Raw genomic sequence first — 15586 nt, 5'->3', positions numbered from 1 at the left:
CGGACTAGCCTCATTTCATATGTTCGCAAGCCACCTGTGACAAACGGCTACCCTACTGGACAAGGTGGGTTTTAGACCCTTGTGGTTTTCCAGTCCCACTAAACGTTTGGTGAAAAAAAGGGAAATCTTTGGTCAGCCTTCCTGAGAATTTACAAGGGGATATTAACATGTTTAAAGAATTTAGAACTTTAATTTTCCCTAGTCGACTGCTCTTTAGAACTTTAATTTCCCCTATTTGACCGCTCCCCTGCCCTCCATTAAGCTGTGTGACCCTCTGGAATGCGTTCTAAATTCGAAGGAAGGAGAATCCGAGTCTAGTCAGTCTGGGGCATTCCTTCTCAAACTTTGGCTGGACGTTCGGAGTGAACGCTTAGGGACAGAATGGGTTGAAGAAAACACAGCCTTGGGGAAACGAAGCGAAAAGGCCTTTGCTAACATTCCAAGGATTACGGTCACCTACGTTTCTCTTAGTGAGTTCCAGGGCCCCAATTGTCAAAAAAAAAAGAGAGAGAAAAACGAGCTCGTGTTCCCGAAGCTGCGGTCATCAGAGTCCTAGCCTTCAAGTTTCTATTCACTCAACAGTGATTTCTCGAGCGCCTGCGTACACATTAGCGGGCAGAACAACTCTAAGGCCCCGCGCTGAGGTAAACTGAATCTAGCAGGGCAGGAGAGTCCTGGCGGCGACCCTGCGCCCCGCTCTGTTGCTGGCTGTGCCAAGAGCCCCGTTTGCATTATCGCATTCAACAGGCGCCAGTCCCCCAGGAAGCAGGCAGACATTCACTCTCCAGAAAAGTAAGGAGAGGCTGAGTGACTTGTTACCATTCAGCGACATCATGCCGAGCCCCGCGCTCGACTGGCACCCGGGGCGGGTGGGGGGCCCGCGCGGGCGCCTCGGGCCCCTCCAAGCGCCTCGACCGACCGATCCGAGGAGCAGCGCGACCTCGGGCGGCGAGACCTGCGCGACCTCACAATGCACCGGAAGCGACACCCCTCTCCGGGCCCTGCCACGCGCAGTCCAGGCTGCATCGGTGACGGGACCGGCCAGGCAAGAGGGGACGCCCGCCCCCCGCCCCCCTCCGCCGCTCAGAGAAAGAACCCCTCACCTTTCTCACCCAGTCCCGCGCCCGGACTGCAGCCGCGGAAAGTGGCCGGGATCCGGGCGGAAGGTGCCGGGGCGCCAACCGGAAGTCACCGGGGCGCCAGCCGGCTATTGAACTACCCTTCCCGTGAGGCTTCGCGGCGCTGAGCGGCTGCTGCGCGCAGGCGCGCGCCCGGCGTGCGTGGCGACGTCACCGGTTCTAGAACGTTGCTGTGGTAGCGCTCGGGCGCCATGTTAGGACGAAGGGGAAGGAGGAGAAGCGCTTAAAGCGGCGGGAGCGGGTGCGGGAGTGGGGTAGGACCCAGGGCTCAGGCAGGCCCCCGCCCCCCTCCCTCCCGCCTCAGTGGATCATGCCCAGGGCGGCAGCGGCGGCGGTTGCGGGGGGGAAGTGACTGGGCGGTGCCGGCGCAGGAGACGATGCCGTTGTAAGTGATTTGTATTCTGTTTCCTCTCGCATGCCGACGGGGCCTTGGGGGGCGTCGGGCCAGGAGGAGGGGTCGCGGGCCGGGCCCTCGCCCCGCGGGGAGGCCGGCAGGACTGGGGCTCTTCCTGTTTCCTCTCTCCAGCTCGCCGCCTCACTTCCCCCTTGTGCTCCGTTCCCGCTCCCCCCCCAACCCTTACCCCTTTGCTGGCTTTGGCGGCTGTCGGGCCGGGGGCCTTCCCCTTCCGGAAAGGGCCAGAGGAACCTCTTAACTCGACTGCTCGCGCCTGGTCCGGTAATAGAAAGGAGGCGAGAAAAACAAAAAGCCACCCGGCGGCCAGCGGCCCGGGCGGAAGGCCCTGCTCCTCGCGGGGTCTGCGCTCGGGGCTCGGGCTTGGCCCCCCGCCCCTACGCCGCGCCTGGCGGGCTCGTTCCGCTGCCTCTGTTCCCGGCCTACGTCTCCTCGCCGTTTCCAAGCTGGCCCACGTCGTGCGCCAGTGTTAACCCACTTCCACGTCTCAGCTTGCATGAACGCGAGTGAAAAAAAAAAAAAACAGTTTTGAGCGTCGAGCCGCGCTGTTTGAAGCCCCTACCCCTCCACCGCGCCCCAGCCCCCTTCAGTCTTTCCATCCCCAGAAAAGGGGCCCTTTCCCGGGCGCCCCCATCGAAAGGCGTTGCGTTACGTATTGCTCTCCCGGTTTTGTTTTGATAGGGTCGCCGGAGTTCTTCCTGCTTCCGTCTCTCTCCATCTGCAGTGATAACTTTTTTGGTTTTTCTGATGGTAGACTTTTTGTTACTGTATTTCGTCTTAGGCTTTTAATCCCACTAGGCCTACATCTTTTACTTTCTTTCCCTTGAGTTTTGGTGTGTGTGTGTGTTTTATTTTTTTCTTTTTCTCTTTGAAAGAATGGGATGTAATTTGAGAACTCATTGTTGATGGAAAGATTACAGTCTTTTTTCCCTGCGTGTATGCACAGCAGTGCAGAGGCCTAAATAGTGAGACTGCATTTCTTCCAATTTTGAAGATTCAAGGGTAAGAAACGAAGGGCTGAGGAGTTCTCTTCGTTGTAGCCCCCAAGCATGTAATTGACCCTTGAAGTTTTGCTTCAACCCAGAAGAGAAATTTTAGGGTTTCTGACACCTATTGTAGCACGTGAGGTTTTTTTTTCCTCAAAGTCAAATCAACTTCTTTTCTCCAAATATATGTGATTATAGTTTCACAGTTTTATTTATGTACGTATACATGTGTGTCTCTCTTTACAGGTGAGGCTGTAACTTTGAAACATGCATTAAACACACCTGTCGTACTTTTCGCGATATTTCAGAAAAGAATTTCTTGCTCCTTCTCACCCACTCTAGTCATTTTGTTAAGAGGCCTATCAGCATATTATTTCCGTAATGAGAATATTTGTTAGTTTTAATTAAATATGTAGACCTAAAGTCTTGTAATCTGCAAGGTCCCTGTTAATTGATTTCTTCCTTTTATGGAACGATAAAAAGGGTTACTAGGAGAACCGAGTCTTAGCAGGATATTTGTGGCATTTTTCAATTCAGCAGCTATTAAAGTCAACCTTAATATTTACAGTAATGCCATATGACTCTGTTAGCTCACATTTTACTGCTGTTTTTGGAAAAGGACTTCTCTTTCTGATAATCCATGTCAGTGTTAAACATTGATCAGTAATGCTAAATGTATTGTTAAAGTGGATTAATGAAATAATTTATGTCTTTTTAGAAATTGACAGTTCTTTTATACCTACTTTTTCCCAACATTGGGGAAGGGAAGTACACATTTCTTTTAAAGACCTAAGTGCTTCAGATTCTTGGGAAGTTAGTTTAAATGTTTAAAATGGGAGACACAGTGAAGACAGCAGATTCCCACACATGGATATTGCCTTTCTTGTGTGTTTCTTGTAATGTGGACAGATACTCATTTGCTGTCCGTCTTTTTATTTTTAACCCTAAGTGTACTGTAGACCTTTTGAAATAAACTGGAAAGGCCAAAGACAGACAAGTTAAATAGGCTCCCTGCCTCCCATTGATTTACTTTCTTTGTTTTTCATGTTCTGGTGTCATGAATTTTATTTCATGTTTTGAATTGTGATTTTCAAACTATTGTGTTTGACTTCCAGTTACATGTTCAGTATGGCTGTTAAAATTGTGTGGAGGATGGGGTTAAAGTATAGACCATAGATGAGTTGTCAGAATGGATGAAATCAAAACAAATTATTGAAGTTAGGTCATTAGAAAATCATTAGAAAACATTGTGAGCAAGTCTCCCATATATTGTCCCAAAGCATATCTAATTGCATATATAATTTTGAAAAGCTGACATGGTTTGAGAGCCATGGTGATGAAGTTTCCAAGATTTTTGATGGTCTTCAGATCCATTAATACAGGATTTCTCATCTTGGAACTATCGATATTTTAGGCCGATAATTCTGTCATGTGTATTGTAGGGTGTTCAACAACATCTCTGACTTCTAGATTTCAGGATTCCAACTCCCTGTATTCTGGTAATGACAACCAAAAATGTGTCCAAATATTGCCAGGTGTACCCTGGGAGCCAAAATCTTGTTGAGAGCCACTGCATTAATATAAAGTATAATACCTGTATGGGAACTGTATTCCAGTTTCTGCCTTATTCTGTGCTGGTCAGATCTTTATTTTTTTTTTCAGCTCATTTCTGGCTATCACTGGTAATGAAAAGACTTCAAGGAAAATAAACATTATCAATGATTTAACATTCATGCCACATTTGTAGGATATTATTGGAAGAGGTATTTAGCAAGAGTTGGCGGGAGACAATAGCTTTTCTTCCAAATACTTGGGGTTGTCACAAAAAAGGGGGGAACTAGCGTAGTTTGATGTAGCGATAAGAGGCAGAACTGGGACCTTTTGGTGGATAGTGATATTGTGTAGCAGTGGTTTTCAGAGTGTGACCTGTAGAAGTCTGGACGTTGGGGGTCTTTGATCTTTAGAGAGTACATAAAATCCAAACTATTCACAGTGGTGAGATGTTATGTCTTTTTTAGTCTGTTGATATTTGCACTAGTGGTGTAAAAGTAATGGTGGGTAATGATGCTTGTGCTTTAGGAAGAATCAAGGCAGAGGTGCCGTATCCTTCTAGTTGTTGTTATGTTATTTCACTACACACATGCACACAGACACACAGTTTGAAGAAAAAGTCCATGATGAAGCAGTAAAAATGTTAATTCTACTAGGACTCTTGACCCTTGAGTTTGTCTTTTAAATATGTTGTGATAAAATGGAAAGTACACATAAAACTGCTAAAAAGAAGGATGGTTGTTTTGTGAAGAGCTCACCTGGTTGATTTGTGAGCTAAGCTAGTGCTTTTCTGATGGAGTTCTGTTTTTACTTGAAAGAATAAGTGATGAACCATGATGTTCATACTTGACGACTTAGCATTTACTTGAAAAATGGAGTCTGTCTTTAAGGAAAACAACTGATGGTGTTTGTAGTCGGTGATAAAATTTGAGCTTTCAAGCAAAACTTAGGATTTTGTAATGCTTGTTTCTGCCATTGTGAACTTGTCAGCCTCCCAATAATTAAAAATATTTCTGATTTGATTGATGGTGATATTAATGAACACTGAAAAATACTGTGTTTTTTAAAATGTGTCAACATTTGGAAGGCAGGTGTAGGTGCAGGACGGACCAATGGATTTTAATACAAGAATTCAAAGGGGTTTTTGCTGTGGTTTCTGCTTTCATATTGTAACTAGGCTTTAAGAAATTACCACTTGGGGCATTTTGGTGTAGTATTAAAGAAGAATATCCACAATTATTTGAAAAGACTGTTAAAATACTCTTCCTTTCCAGTTACAATGGTATAATTCCAGGTTTTCTTCCTGTGCATCTACCGAAACAATTTATCAAAAAGGATTGCATGCAGAAGCAGACATGAGAATCCAGCTGTTTTTGATTAAACCAGAATTAAAGAGATTTGCAAAAATGTAGAATATAGAATAGTGCTGTACTCACTAAGTCTTTTGTTTTAGAAAAGTTATTTTTTAAAAATCATTTATGTTGGCATATGATAGATTTCTTGTTACTTAAATGGATTAGCATTTAAAAAAATTTCTGTTGTAATTTCTAATGCAGTAAACAGTGACAGACATAATCCGCATAAACATGAGCTTATTTGAGTCTTCATGAGTTGTACAAGAGTCCTAAGACCCAAAAGTTTGAGAACTGCTGATGTATAGTAACAGCTGACAGCTGTCCCAGGCTGCTGTTGGCAATGGTGGTGTCACTGCGACATCTCTGGTGGGTTTTGAACTGTCTGGAGAAATGGACACACCTGATATCGAGACATTTTTTGTTGTCAATGAAAAATAGTGTATTAGATAACCTTTAAGAAGGGTAACGTCTGAAAGATTTTGATTATCAGATTTTACGATTTAGAGGTTTTGTAATGAGCTGCTTGCTGCTTAATAATGCTGGTTATGGTTTTGAAATATGATTGTTGTTGTTTAGTCACTCAGTTGTGTCGACTCTTTATGACCCCATGGACCGTAGCCTGTCAGGTTCCTCTGTCCATGGGATTTCCGAGGCAAGAATAATGGAGTGGGTAGCCATTCCATTCTCCAGAGGATCTTCTTGCCCCAGGAATCCAGCCTGTGTCTCCTGCATTGCAGGTGGATTCTTTACCGCTGAGCCATGGGAAAGCCCGTGTGATATTTTACTGTAAACATGTTTTCAAGTCATGCTTTTTTGATGGAGAAATTGGGAGGGAAGGTATTGGATCTGGGTAAATTTATAAGCCTATTCACTTCCTACTCTCTGACTGCCCTCCACCACCTCCGTTAAGCCTTCTAGCTTGAAAACGTCTTTTAAAATGTTTTGATTCATCAGAATATTCCATTTCTTGGCAACTGAACTACTTCAAGTTAACATTACAATTAAAGTTGCATGTAGGTAAGTTTATAAAAGCTCACTTTAGGCAAAATGAGGCCAGTTGGAGTCCCAGCTATTTATCACTTTTGGTTGGTGAAAGAGGCTTGTCTTTTATTTGGTATGTTCATCGTCCTGATTCTTCAGCAGCTTTTAAATGACTGTACAGTCTCAGTTTCTGATTCATGAAACAGCTCTATTGCAGGATATATTAGTTCTTGAATGAATGAAAGTGACAGTCACTCAGTCATGTCTGACTCTTTGCGACCCCATGGACTATATGGTCCATGGAATTTTCCAAGCCAGAATATTGGAATGGGTAGCTGTTCCCTTCTCCAGGGGATCTTCCCAATCCAGGGATCGAACCTAGGTCTCCCGCATTGCAGGCATATTCTTAACCAGCTGAGCCACAAGGGAAGCCTGCTAAGTTGTAGATTGGAGCCAAATTCAACTCTGGGTTCCATGTTTCCTTCTCATCCTAGTACTGCAGCATCTCCTGTGTACCTTTTTGGTGTTTTTGGCGTCTGTTGGTGTGTCTTAAGTATTTTTAACTTTCAAGATCAGGTTCTCGAAAAATACTTGTTTAATCTTTGGGTTGCAGGTCTGCAGAATTTTATACCATTCTGATTTGAAAACTTAAGGATTTTGGGAAGAAGAAAATGTAGAAGTTTAAAATAGATAAACTTTATTCCTCTTCTGTTACGGAATTGTCTCTCAAATTTCTATTCCCTCTATATTTCAGAAACCAGCTTCTTGTATTTTACAGTCTTTGTAGTTTTTAAGTTTTTATTTAAGACTAGTGTTCCTGTCATTTTGGTTATTAGAAGCATATAAATTGCATATCCTGGAGTTAATGTGTATAATACTATGCTATAATATGTTGTTGAATATTTTTTTCTGATACACTTTAAAAATTTTTTAGATTCTCTAGTTACATTTCCCTCATTTGCAAATTATGCTTGACAGATACTGATGCAGGAATGCTATGATTTGGCCGTTTTTGTTGTTGTTTACTTCTAGCCCCTTTTAGACGGCAAAGGGACAGTTAGAAGTGCTCTTAGGAAAGAAGGGAAAATACCTGGCCTTTGTTACAATTGAGTAATGAGTGCTTTTCTTTGTATAATCAACCGTTTATTTCCAAAGTTTGACCTTGGGATTCATCATAATTTGTTCTCCCTGAGGATGAACTATTGCTTTATCTGTAGGTGCTCTTCTGCATAGTAAATATTGGCCGGATGAGCCACCTGGACTACATATTTTAAGATTGTAGTTAGGTTCTAACTATATTTAGTACCTCTTACACAGGCTGAAGGTGATATAGCCATTTAGAATAATGTCTTAGCAAATACTGTAAGCTTGACTCTTAAGCTACTAGTAAAATTTAAATATATTTTAAACTTCTTGTGAAAGAGTAGATTGTATTATTTCTGCTAAGAATTAATATTTAGTGCACATTCAGATATTTTAGAGAGGTCCTATATTCTTGTTTTGTTCAGTGTCCTTTCATCCTGCTTGAGTGCTCACATTATGTTTAACGTTAAGGCCTTTAAACAGCAAATTATATAGTTTACACCTAAAGGTTATATATAAAGATATATATAATGTGTTATTGTGATTTATCTAATTACTTTCAAGGAAGGTAAATTAAGCTTTCAGTTTTAACTTTACTGACTAAAACTAACAAGAAATTAGTGTTTTCTGTTGACTTGTATCGACGTTTTGAGGCAATTGGCCCTGTTAATACGATGGGTCTCCAGTTGCAAATGTCCCATATGAGGAGGCAGGGATTCATCAGTAACTTGAGCTTTGTTTAAATCGAGGTGAAAGTCGTTAAATATTAACCATTTCCGAAAACACCATTGGTGATTTGTTGTCCTTTCTGTTAGTGTGTTATCTGCTGAGACTGCTTTTTTCCCGTTCTCCAGTTGTTTAGAGTGCACACACACCTCCTTATCCTTTTCCTTTGGCATAGCCTTGATTCTTTATTTCTGTAATGTTTATTATAAGCTTTTACTTTGCACCCATCTGTTGTTTGAAGATCTGAATCCCTGACCAAATTTGAGATTGTCACTGAGGATAGAGACTATCTTTGTATTCCTGATTTTAGTATTGTTTCTCATACATATTTGGGATCCTAATTCAGTAAATTTCAGCCTAGTAATATAGTTTTCTGGAAAAAATAAATGAGGAAAAACTGCTTTTAGGAAACTTGGATTAATGAAGTTTGATAGATAATCTTGGATGCTTTACCAGTGCTTTAAAGCTGTAAATCATGATTTGTATTTAATTTTCTAATCACAGAGCATTATACTGAAGAGGCCATCTTAAAGTTTTTATTTCAGTTCTTTAAAATAACCGTTTGATTAGGATAAACTACAGAGCCAATAATCAAAAGGCTAATTATTGATTTAAATCGAGCAGTTATTTGGTATCTCCTGCTGTTGGGGAATGATTTGGCGGGGGGTGGGGGGAAGTTTAGCCTCTTGACCATCACAAACTTAATGGTGAATAGTAGAATTAGATTTTCAACTTCTGCATGATTTCATCAGTTTTTTAAAAAATACTTTAACAAATCAAAACAAAATGTTATAAGATGAAATTATTCCACTTGTCAGTTCTGCTTGGTATATTTCTATGCACGTATAGACGTAATAGACATAGGTGGTTCAGATGGTAAAAAATCTGCCTGCAATGTGGGAGACCCAGGTTAGATCCCTGGGTGGGGAAGATCTCCTGGAGAAGGGCATGGCAACCCACTCCAGTATTCTTGCCTAGCAGGCCACAGTCCATGGGGTTGCAGAGTCAGACACGGCTGAACGACTGAACAACAAGATGGATGTAATACACGAATGGTTTTTGAAGATACGAGACTGTATATTGTGAAAGCTGTTTGGAGGCTTAACGATTATAATCAGATGCCTGAGGTCATACCCTGACCCAGTGGATTTAGGTCAGCCTTTCCTCTCTTTAGTTTCTTCATCTGTAAAGTGGAGACAGGTAATAGTAGTCATTCAGACAGTTGGGAATAATGTAAAGTGCTTGCCACACTATTTGGAATATCCTGAGGTTTCAATAAATACTATTATCATACTTACATTCTGCAACACCTGACATAGTGAGCATCTTTGCATGCTACTATGTCATTCTTTTTATACAGCATAGATTTAAGTTGCAAGAATGTACCATAATTCGTCAGTCCTATGTCATATTAATGGATATTTAGGTGGTTTCCAGTTCCTAGTGCACTGTAAACCGTGTTCCAGCGAACTCCCTTGGGTATCTTTTGTACTGTTCTATGAGAGGTCAAATTCCAAATACTAAGCATGGTCCCTTTATAAAGGATAATGCTGGAATAGGCACTGCCCATTTCAAGATCATTGTTGCTCTACAGGATTTGGGGCCCACATTTGGCCTGTCTCTCTCTAATCCACTGTATTCCTACCCCACAAGCAGTAGAAATTTGTGCTTTACTGTACACACTTTATGTATTAAAAGTGTATTGTAAATTAAAGAGGATATATCTTCCAATTTCAGGGCCTTCAGTTTGAGTCCTTGTGTCCTAGTGAATTTGTGTAAGATAGATTGGTAGAGGTGAAATTGCTAGACGTAGCTTAGGAAAAAAAATTTGATGACTCCAGATTGCTTTTAAAAATTATATGCCAAGTTCACCTCCTTTGTGATGGACAAGAGTGCTCATTTTCTTACACCATTGCTGACATTAGATGTTTATAATAAGTCTTTCATTTTTACCAGATATATATCAGCCCTCTTTTTCTCCAATCTGACAGAAAAAACGATTGTCTTAGTGTGCTTCCTTGATTTGCAATGAAACTTTAAAAAGTTGATGTAAGAACATTTTAAGGATACAGGTTTTCCTCGCTATCCAAAAGTAGAGTGGTCCTGTGAAACCTTTTGTAAGCCAAAATGGCATAAAATGAAGCAGCAGCTACTTGACATGCATCTTGCTAACAGATGCACAGCATAAATTGAGATAAACCATAGCGGCTCATGGACACAGTTCAAAGATATAGCAGTTTGATAGTGAAGATACACATTTCCTGGGAAAGGAGGTTGGTGGCAGTGCCACTCTTGCCCCTCAGGGTGCAAGCTACCTCTGAAACAGCTTGCGAAACAAACGAACAGTGTTTTTGCTTTTTGCCTTTTTTTGTAAAAGTGAATACCGTCCTTGGATTTCATTCAGTTAGTGAAAACAAGCACTAATGCAGTTTTCCATTGGCGTGTTCCTTACTGCCTCACTTAGTTCAGGTGGTCATCAATACACTATATCCGTGACTTATCATCCTTGGACTGTTTGAAAGTATGGCTACTTAACTGGTTTACAAATCATAGGAACTTGCAGCATTTGAGTTAGCTTTATAGTTATTGCAGCAGAGTGGTCCTTAATGTTTCAGAGTGCAAGTATTGTTTAAACTGGATGTCTAAACTTTTGAAACAAGTTTCCAGCCAAAATAAGCAGCCTACATTCATACTCAGTTTCACAAAAATGTTGCCATTTCTAAGTGCCCTAATTAGATTTAGATCCTAATCAGCCTAGCATGGGGAAGTGACAGATCTTTGTGTTTGGAAACTGGTCTTCTGTGACATAAATATGTTACAGTATTTAAGTTTTTAGTTTGCCATCCAAAGCACGGAAGAGCTTTAATGACTCCATAAAGGTACACAGCTAATGGCAGAGTTGAAATCAGAGCAGTATAAGTAGTAGACATGAAATCGCCTGCTTTCTCTTGATCAGATTGCTTTTGGGCTGAGAGCAGATTTTGTGGACTGAGTTTTGAATGCCTTTACACCAGAAGTCATGTGGTTTTTAAGGAAGCCCAGTTTTAGGAGGGTAATGCTTGGTAGCAGTGTGGATGGTAGACTGGCATAGCCAGGGAATAGAAGGAGTGGGACCAAGATGCCAAGAGTCAGAACAAGTATTGGAATGGAGTTGTTATATAAAATGTTGAAGTTTAAAAAACAAAAAAATAAAGGTGGGCATGTGTCATATGCAAGCTTTGCCTTGATGTAAATTATTTTAAATATTATAAAGAAAATGCGCTATGTTATGAGAGAACTCTGAAAATATTTAGTATTGTGCTCTCTTTCTCCCTCCTGGCCCCCGGAACAGCAGACTGGGGGAAGGAGTCTGGCTGCCCTTTGTGATTTTGTGCATGTGTGCTCGCTTGCTCACTCCTGTCCAGCTCCCCGTGACCCGATGGACTAGCCCACCAGGCTCCTCTGCTGTCGGGACTTACTAAGCAAGAGTGCTGGAGTGGGTTGCCATTTCCTCCTCCAGGGGATCTTCCCGATCTAGGGATCGAACACTCATCTTCTTCATTAGCAGGCAGATTCTTTACCACTGAGCCACTGGGAAAGCCCTTTGTAATTTTGAAGGGTAGGGCACAATTTATCTCTTGCTCTGATCCAGAAAGGATTAAGATTTTAAAAGGCTTTAGTCATATTTTGAAAACTGGCAAGATGTTTACATTAAAGGAAAACCTCAGGGACCTCTGGGACAATATGAAACGCCCCAACATTCGAATCATAGGATTAAAAAAAAAAAAAAGTGGATGAAGAGGATGGATCAGGGCAGAGGTATAAAACAAGAAATTAGGGTACTAAAACAGTTCTTACAGAAGCACAGTGATGTTTGGATTTTTGTAGAGAACTTGCTGGATGGCCATCAGTTTTGCTCTAAGAATTCAGGCAGTAGCCTGAAGATAGACATGAATATGTTCATGAGATGAAAGTGAACCCGTTATTCAGGAAAAGCACAAGCATTCTTGATATTTTAAATGGAAAACCAGAAAGAAATTTTAATGGATCACGAATACTATGGCTCTGTATCTAGTTTTTTTCCTTATTGTTTTATATAATTGTAGAAGTTATTTTTTTAAAATAGTTAAGTGTGAAGAAAACTGCATATTGGTAAAAATGTCTCTAAAAAGTTATGGACCATGGACAGGTGGCTCCTGTGTTCAAGAATTTGAGGAAGAGCTTTGCATTCTTGGGATTGATAGCTAGCTGTCTGGTGTATGGTTCCAGGAGAAATTCTGTAAAGGAGAACTTTTCAAATCACTCAGTATTAGAATGTGTATATTAGTTTTGTTAGAAACAGGACAGCAGCAAAAAAGATCCTTAAATTTTTTCCCTCTCCTTAATTTCTAATATTAATATTAAATGTAAAAATTTGACTTCTTCCATTCAGTCATAGCTAATGTTTCTACATTTGAGACGTTCAGAGCATCTGGCATTCTAGAATTCTTAGTCTAGCTACTTAGGCTAAGCTTAAGCCATTTTTATTGGAGGCATAGGTGTCTTGTACCTTTCAGAACATGTATTTATTTCTTTCCTTTCATTTGGTTGTGATTTATTTTTATTCTTTCATACATGTTCTTGAGTTAGTATATATTCTATATATAACTTGTATTAAATATGTACATATATAGAGATAGGTGATATATATGTTCTATTTTGAATTGGATGAGTCAAGTAAATGTGGTTTTATCTTCTATAATGTGACTACATTTTGAATAAACATTTACAGCTGGGGTATGATTTGTTTTCCCCATCATAATGTTAATATGGAAACGAATGTAGACATCAACATTTTTTTCCCCCAATTTAAGTAAGCAAACTTGATGTGAATTTAGAAGTCTGAACCTATACCCAATATTTTTGGCAATATAGTTGAAACAGACGGTGGACTTTCCTAGCATTGTTTTTTGTGTGACAGTAAAGAACCTGAATATTTGAGAAAGAAAAAAATGAGTCTGCGAGAAAGCTTAATGCCACAGAGAATGGGCACCCATATTTTGGTGATCATTCAAACTTAACTGGTAATGGATTTAGCCTTTTTAGAAAGGAAAGGAATGCAGATAAACTGTTACTTGCTCAAGAAAAAGAAAAAACCAGAGGTTTAAGTTAGGAAAACATGAATTCAGTTTATACTTGACTTGAAAGCTCTCATTGCTTGCTTGAACCAAATCTGGCTAGAATGAACTTTATATTTGTTTTCTTTTCTGGCTCTACTTACATTAAAATCATTTATAAAAAAGTATTTATAATCCTGGGGTGGTCATGAAGGGCTGTAGTTTACTTGGAGAAACTCATATGAAGCAGTGAACAATGCACGAGAATTTAATTACGCTAAGATATGTGGTAAGTGTATTTTTTTACACTTAATATGTAACTTATCTGGAATCTATTAAAGCATGGTGGGAAGAAATGGTTGGGCAGTTTTGAGGGCTACCTTTTTTATGTCAGTTTTATGGAATCTGAGGATAGCTGTTTGTTGATTGACAAAAATATGTATTAACCAAGATACTATGAATGTATTAACACTTATGTTAACTTCTGTATTTTGATCATAGTGTGAGATATTTAGTCTTTTGACAGTGCTAGGTGCTCATGTGGAACCCCAGCTCTGTGAATTAACATCATAGTCTTGTATAGCAGTGGAGTTTATATTAAAGTTACTAGGAGGAAGTGATCTAAAGTAAATTAATTGCTATAAGATAAATCTGATTCACATTTATTTTTTCAGCAAATATTACTGTAAAATCTGAATTAAAATTGAGACAATGCATAACTTGTTCAGGAAGCATAAACTAAATGCTGTACAGCCTGTTGACTAATTAGTAAACACTGTGGGCCTCCTAGCATTCTTAGGTATTGTGTTATCAGAAGACAGTATAAGATGGAGTCCCGCAGTCATAGTATAAACCAGAGCCCAGGACAATAGTGAATGCATAATGGAACTTAGCTGCATAGGATTCCTGCACCTTATTGCTCTAGTAGGCTATTGAACTTTAATTTAAATATACACATGTACATATATATATGTGTGTGTACATATATATGTGTGTACATATATATATGTGTGTGTGTACATATATATATATATATAGTTAGAACTTGGAAAGAAGTAGAGAGATGTGTGTGTGTAAAATAAGTTATTTCTTAAAGAACAGAATTTCGGGCAAATAACTGATTCAAATGTTAGCTTTTTCTCCTTACCTGGTTTTGTACATTATTTGACCAGGCAGTTTTAATTAATATTTAATATTAATTTAATAATTGTGCTGCTTTAGAATCCCTGTCCATTGACTTATAAAGGGAGCGGAACAAAAACAAGAATTGTTTTCACACAAAAAAATTGAGTCAGATTAATTTCTCAAAGCGTTTAGAACATACTGGACCTTTTCACTAGTTATGTTAAAACCCTGTTGGTTGTAAAAATCTAGAATTTCTCTTAAAACGGAAAAACATTTGACTAATCATTGTTAAAATGTAAATCTCTTAGCAAAAATACTGTAACAAGCTTAGTATGAATATAGTTCTCCCCCTCCAGCTTACGTTTCTGCTATTTGCCTCAGTATCTATGAGTGTTATTCATTGCTGGTCAGATGTTAAGTCCCACTTGGGGAATCTCTTGTGTTGGTAAACCTTTTTGTATTTATCTCATCTCTTTAAAAATAACAATGTAACAGATTTGGCTTCTTTTCAAGAAGTAAAATTTCTCAGAAGTTCACTGTATCCTTGATTGCATTTTTTCTAGCAATATATTTGATCTGGATTCTTATTTATAATTTATTTAGATGTTTAGATAGTAGCAAAGTTAAAATCCTTGGAGTGGGAGGAGAACTATAGTTTTCTTTTTGGTCATTTAGTTTTTGCATTACTTTTTGTTTTAAAACATGTTTTTGGAGTATGGTAGGGAATCAACTATGTTTAGAAATGCGTTTTTTCTAGTTATGCTGATTTGTTTCAAATTGTGAAAATTTTTTGGCAGTAATTTTATCCAGTTCTGTTTGCAGTCCAGTTACAACACAGGGATCACAGCAAACACAGCCACCACAGAAGCACTATGGCATTACTTCTCCCATCAGCTTAGCAGCCCCCAAGGAGACTGACTGCCTACTCACACAGAAGCTAGTTGAGACTCTGAAGCCCTTTGGGGTGTTTGAAGAGGAAGAGGAACTGCAGCGCAGGTCAGTGTGTGTATGTTTATGGCTTCTTTTAAGTACAATATTTTATTAACATAGTAGGCTAATTTTGAGAAATTCTGTACTGAGAGTCAGAATTTTTCTCCCCAGTATATATCTGTCTCAAACAAGAATGATACCATACCTTGAAAAAACTTTACAT

At 39.7% G+C, this 15586-nt stretch overlaps 1 protein-coding gene and 1 long non-coding RNA gene across 37 annotated transcripts in view; one reads left to right on the top strand and one right to left on the bottom strand.

Annotated features, from left to right (window-relative positions):
* LOC145529815 (uncharacterized) overlaps positions 1 to 1149 on the bottom strand; it is a 51753-nt gene extending 50604 nt beyond the window's left edge. The window contains exon 1 of the long non-coding RNA XR_014071368.1: positions 1104 to 1149. This is a non-coding gene — a long non-coding RNA (uncharacterized LOC145529815). The remainder of the gene's footprint in view (positions 1 to 1103) is intronic.
* The window catches only part of PAPOLA (poly(A) polymerase alpha), a 51641-nt gene continuing 36375 nt past the window's right edge, over positions 321 to 15586 (top strand). For 6 of the 36 annotated variants that reach the window (XM_081550512.1, XM_081550503.1, XM_081550491.1 and 3 more), the window contains exons 1-2: positions 1336 to 1524; positions 15256 to 15429. In XM_081550512.1, coding sequence (XP_081406638.1) covers positions 1517 to 1524; positions 15256 to 15429 — 182 coding nt within the window. In that variant the 5' untranslated portion in view covers positions 1336 to 1516. Of the gene's footprint in view, positions 1046 to 1335; positions 1525 to 13494; positions 13598 to 15230; positions 15436 to 15586 lie in introns of those variants that run through there. The other 30 variants (XM_081550510.1, XM_081550501.1, XM_081550489.1 and 27 more) reach the window with 14 other exon arrangements.

This window comes from Giraffa tippelskirchi, chromosome 12 (genome assembly GCF_054371585.1).
Source record: "Giraffa tippelskirchi isolate mGirTip1 chromosome 12, T2T-mGirTip1v1.2.pri, whole genome shotgun sequence".
Taxonomy (NCBI): domain Eukaryota; kingdom Metazoa; phylum Chordata; class Mammalia; order Artiodactyla; family Giraffidae; genus Giraffa; species Giraffa tippelskirchi.
This window is presented reverse-complemented; position numbering and strand designations above follow the sequence as displayed.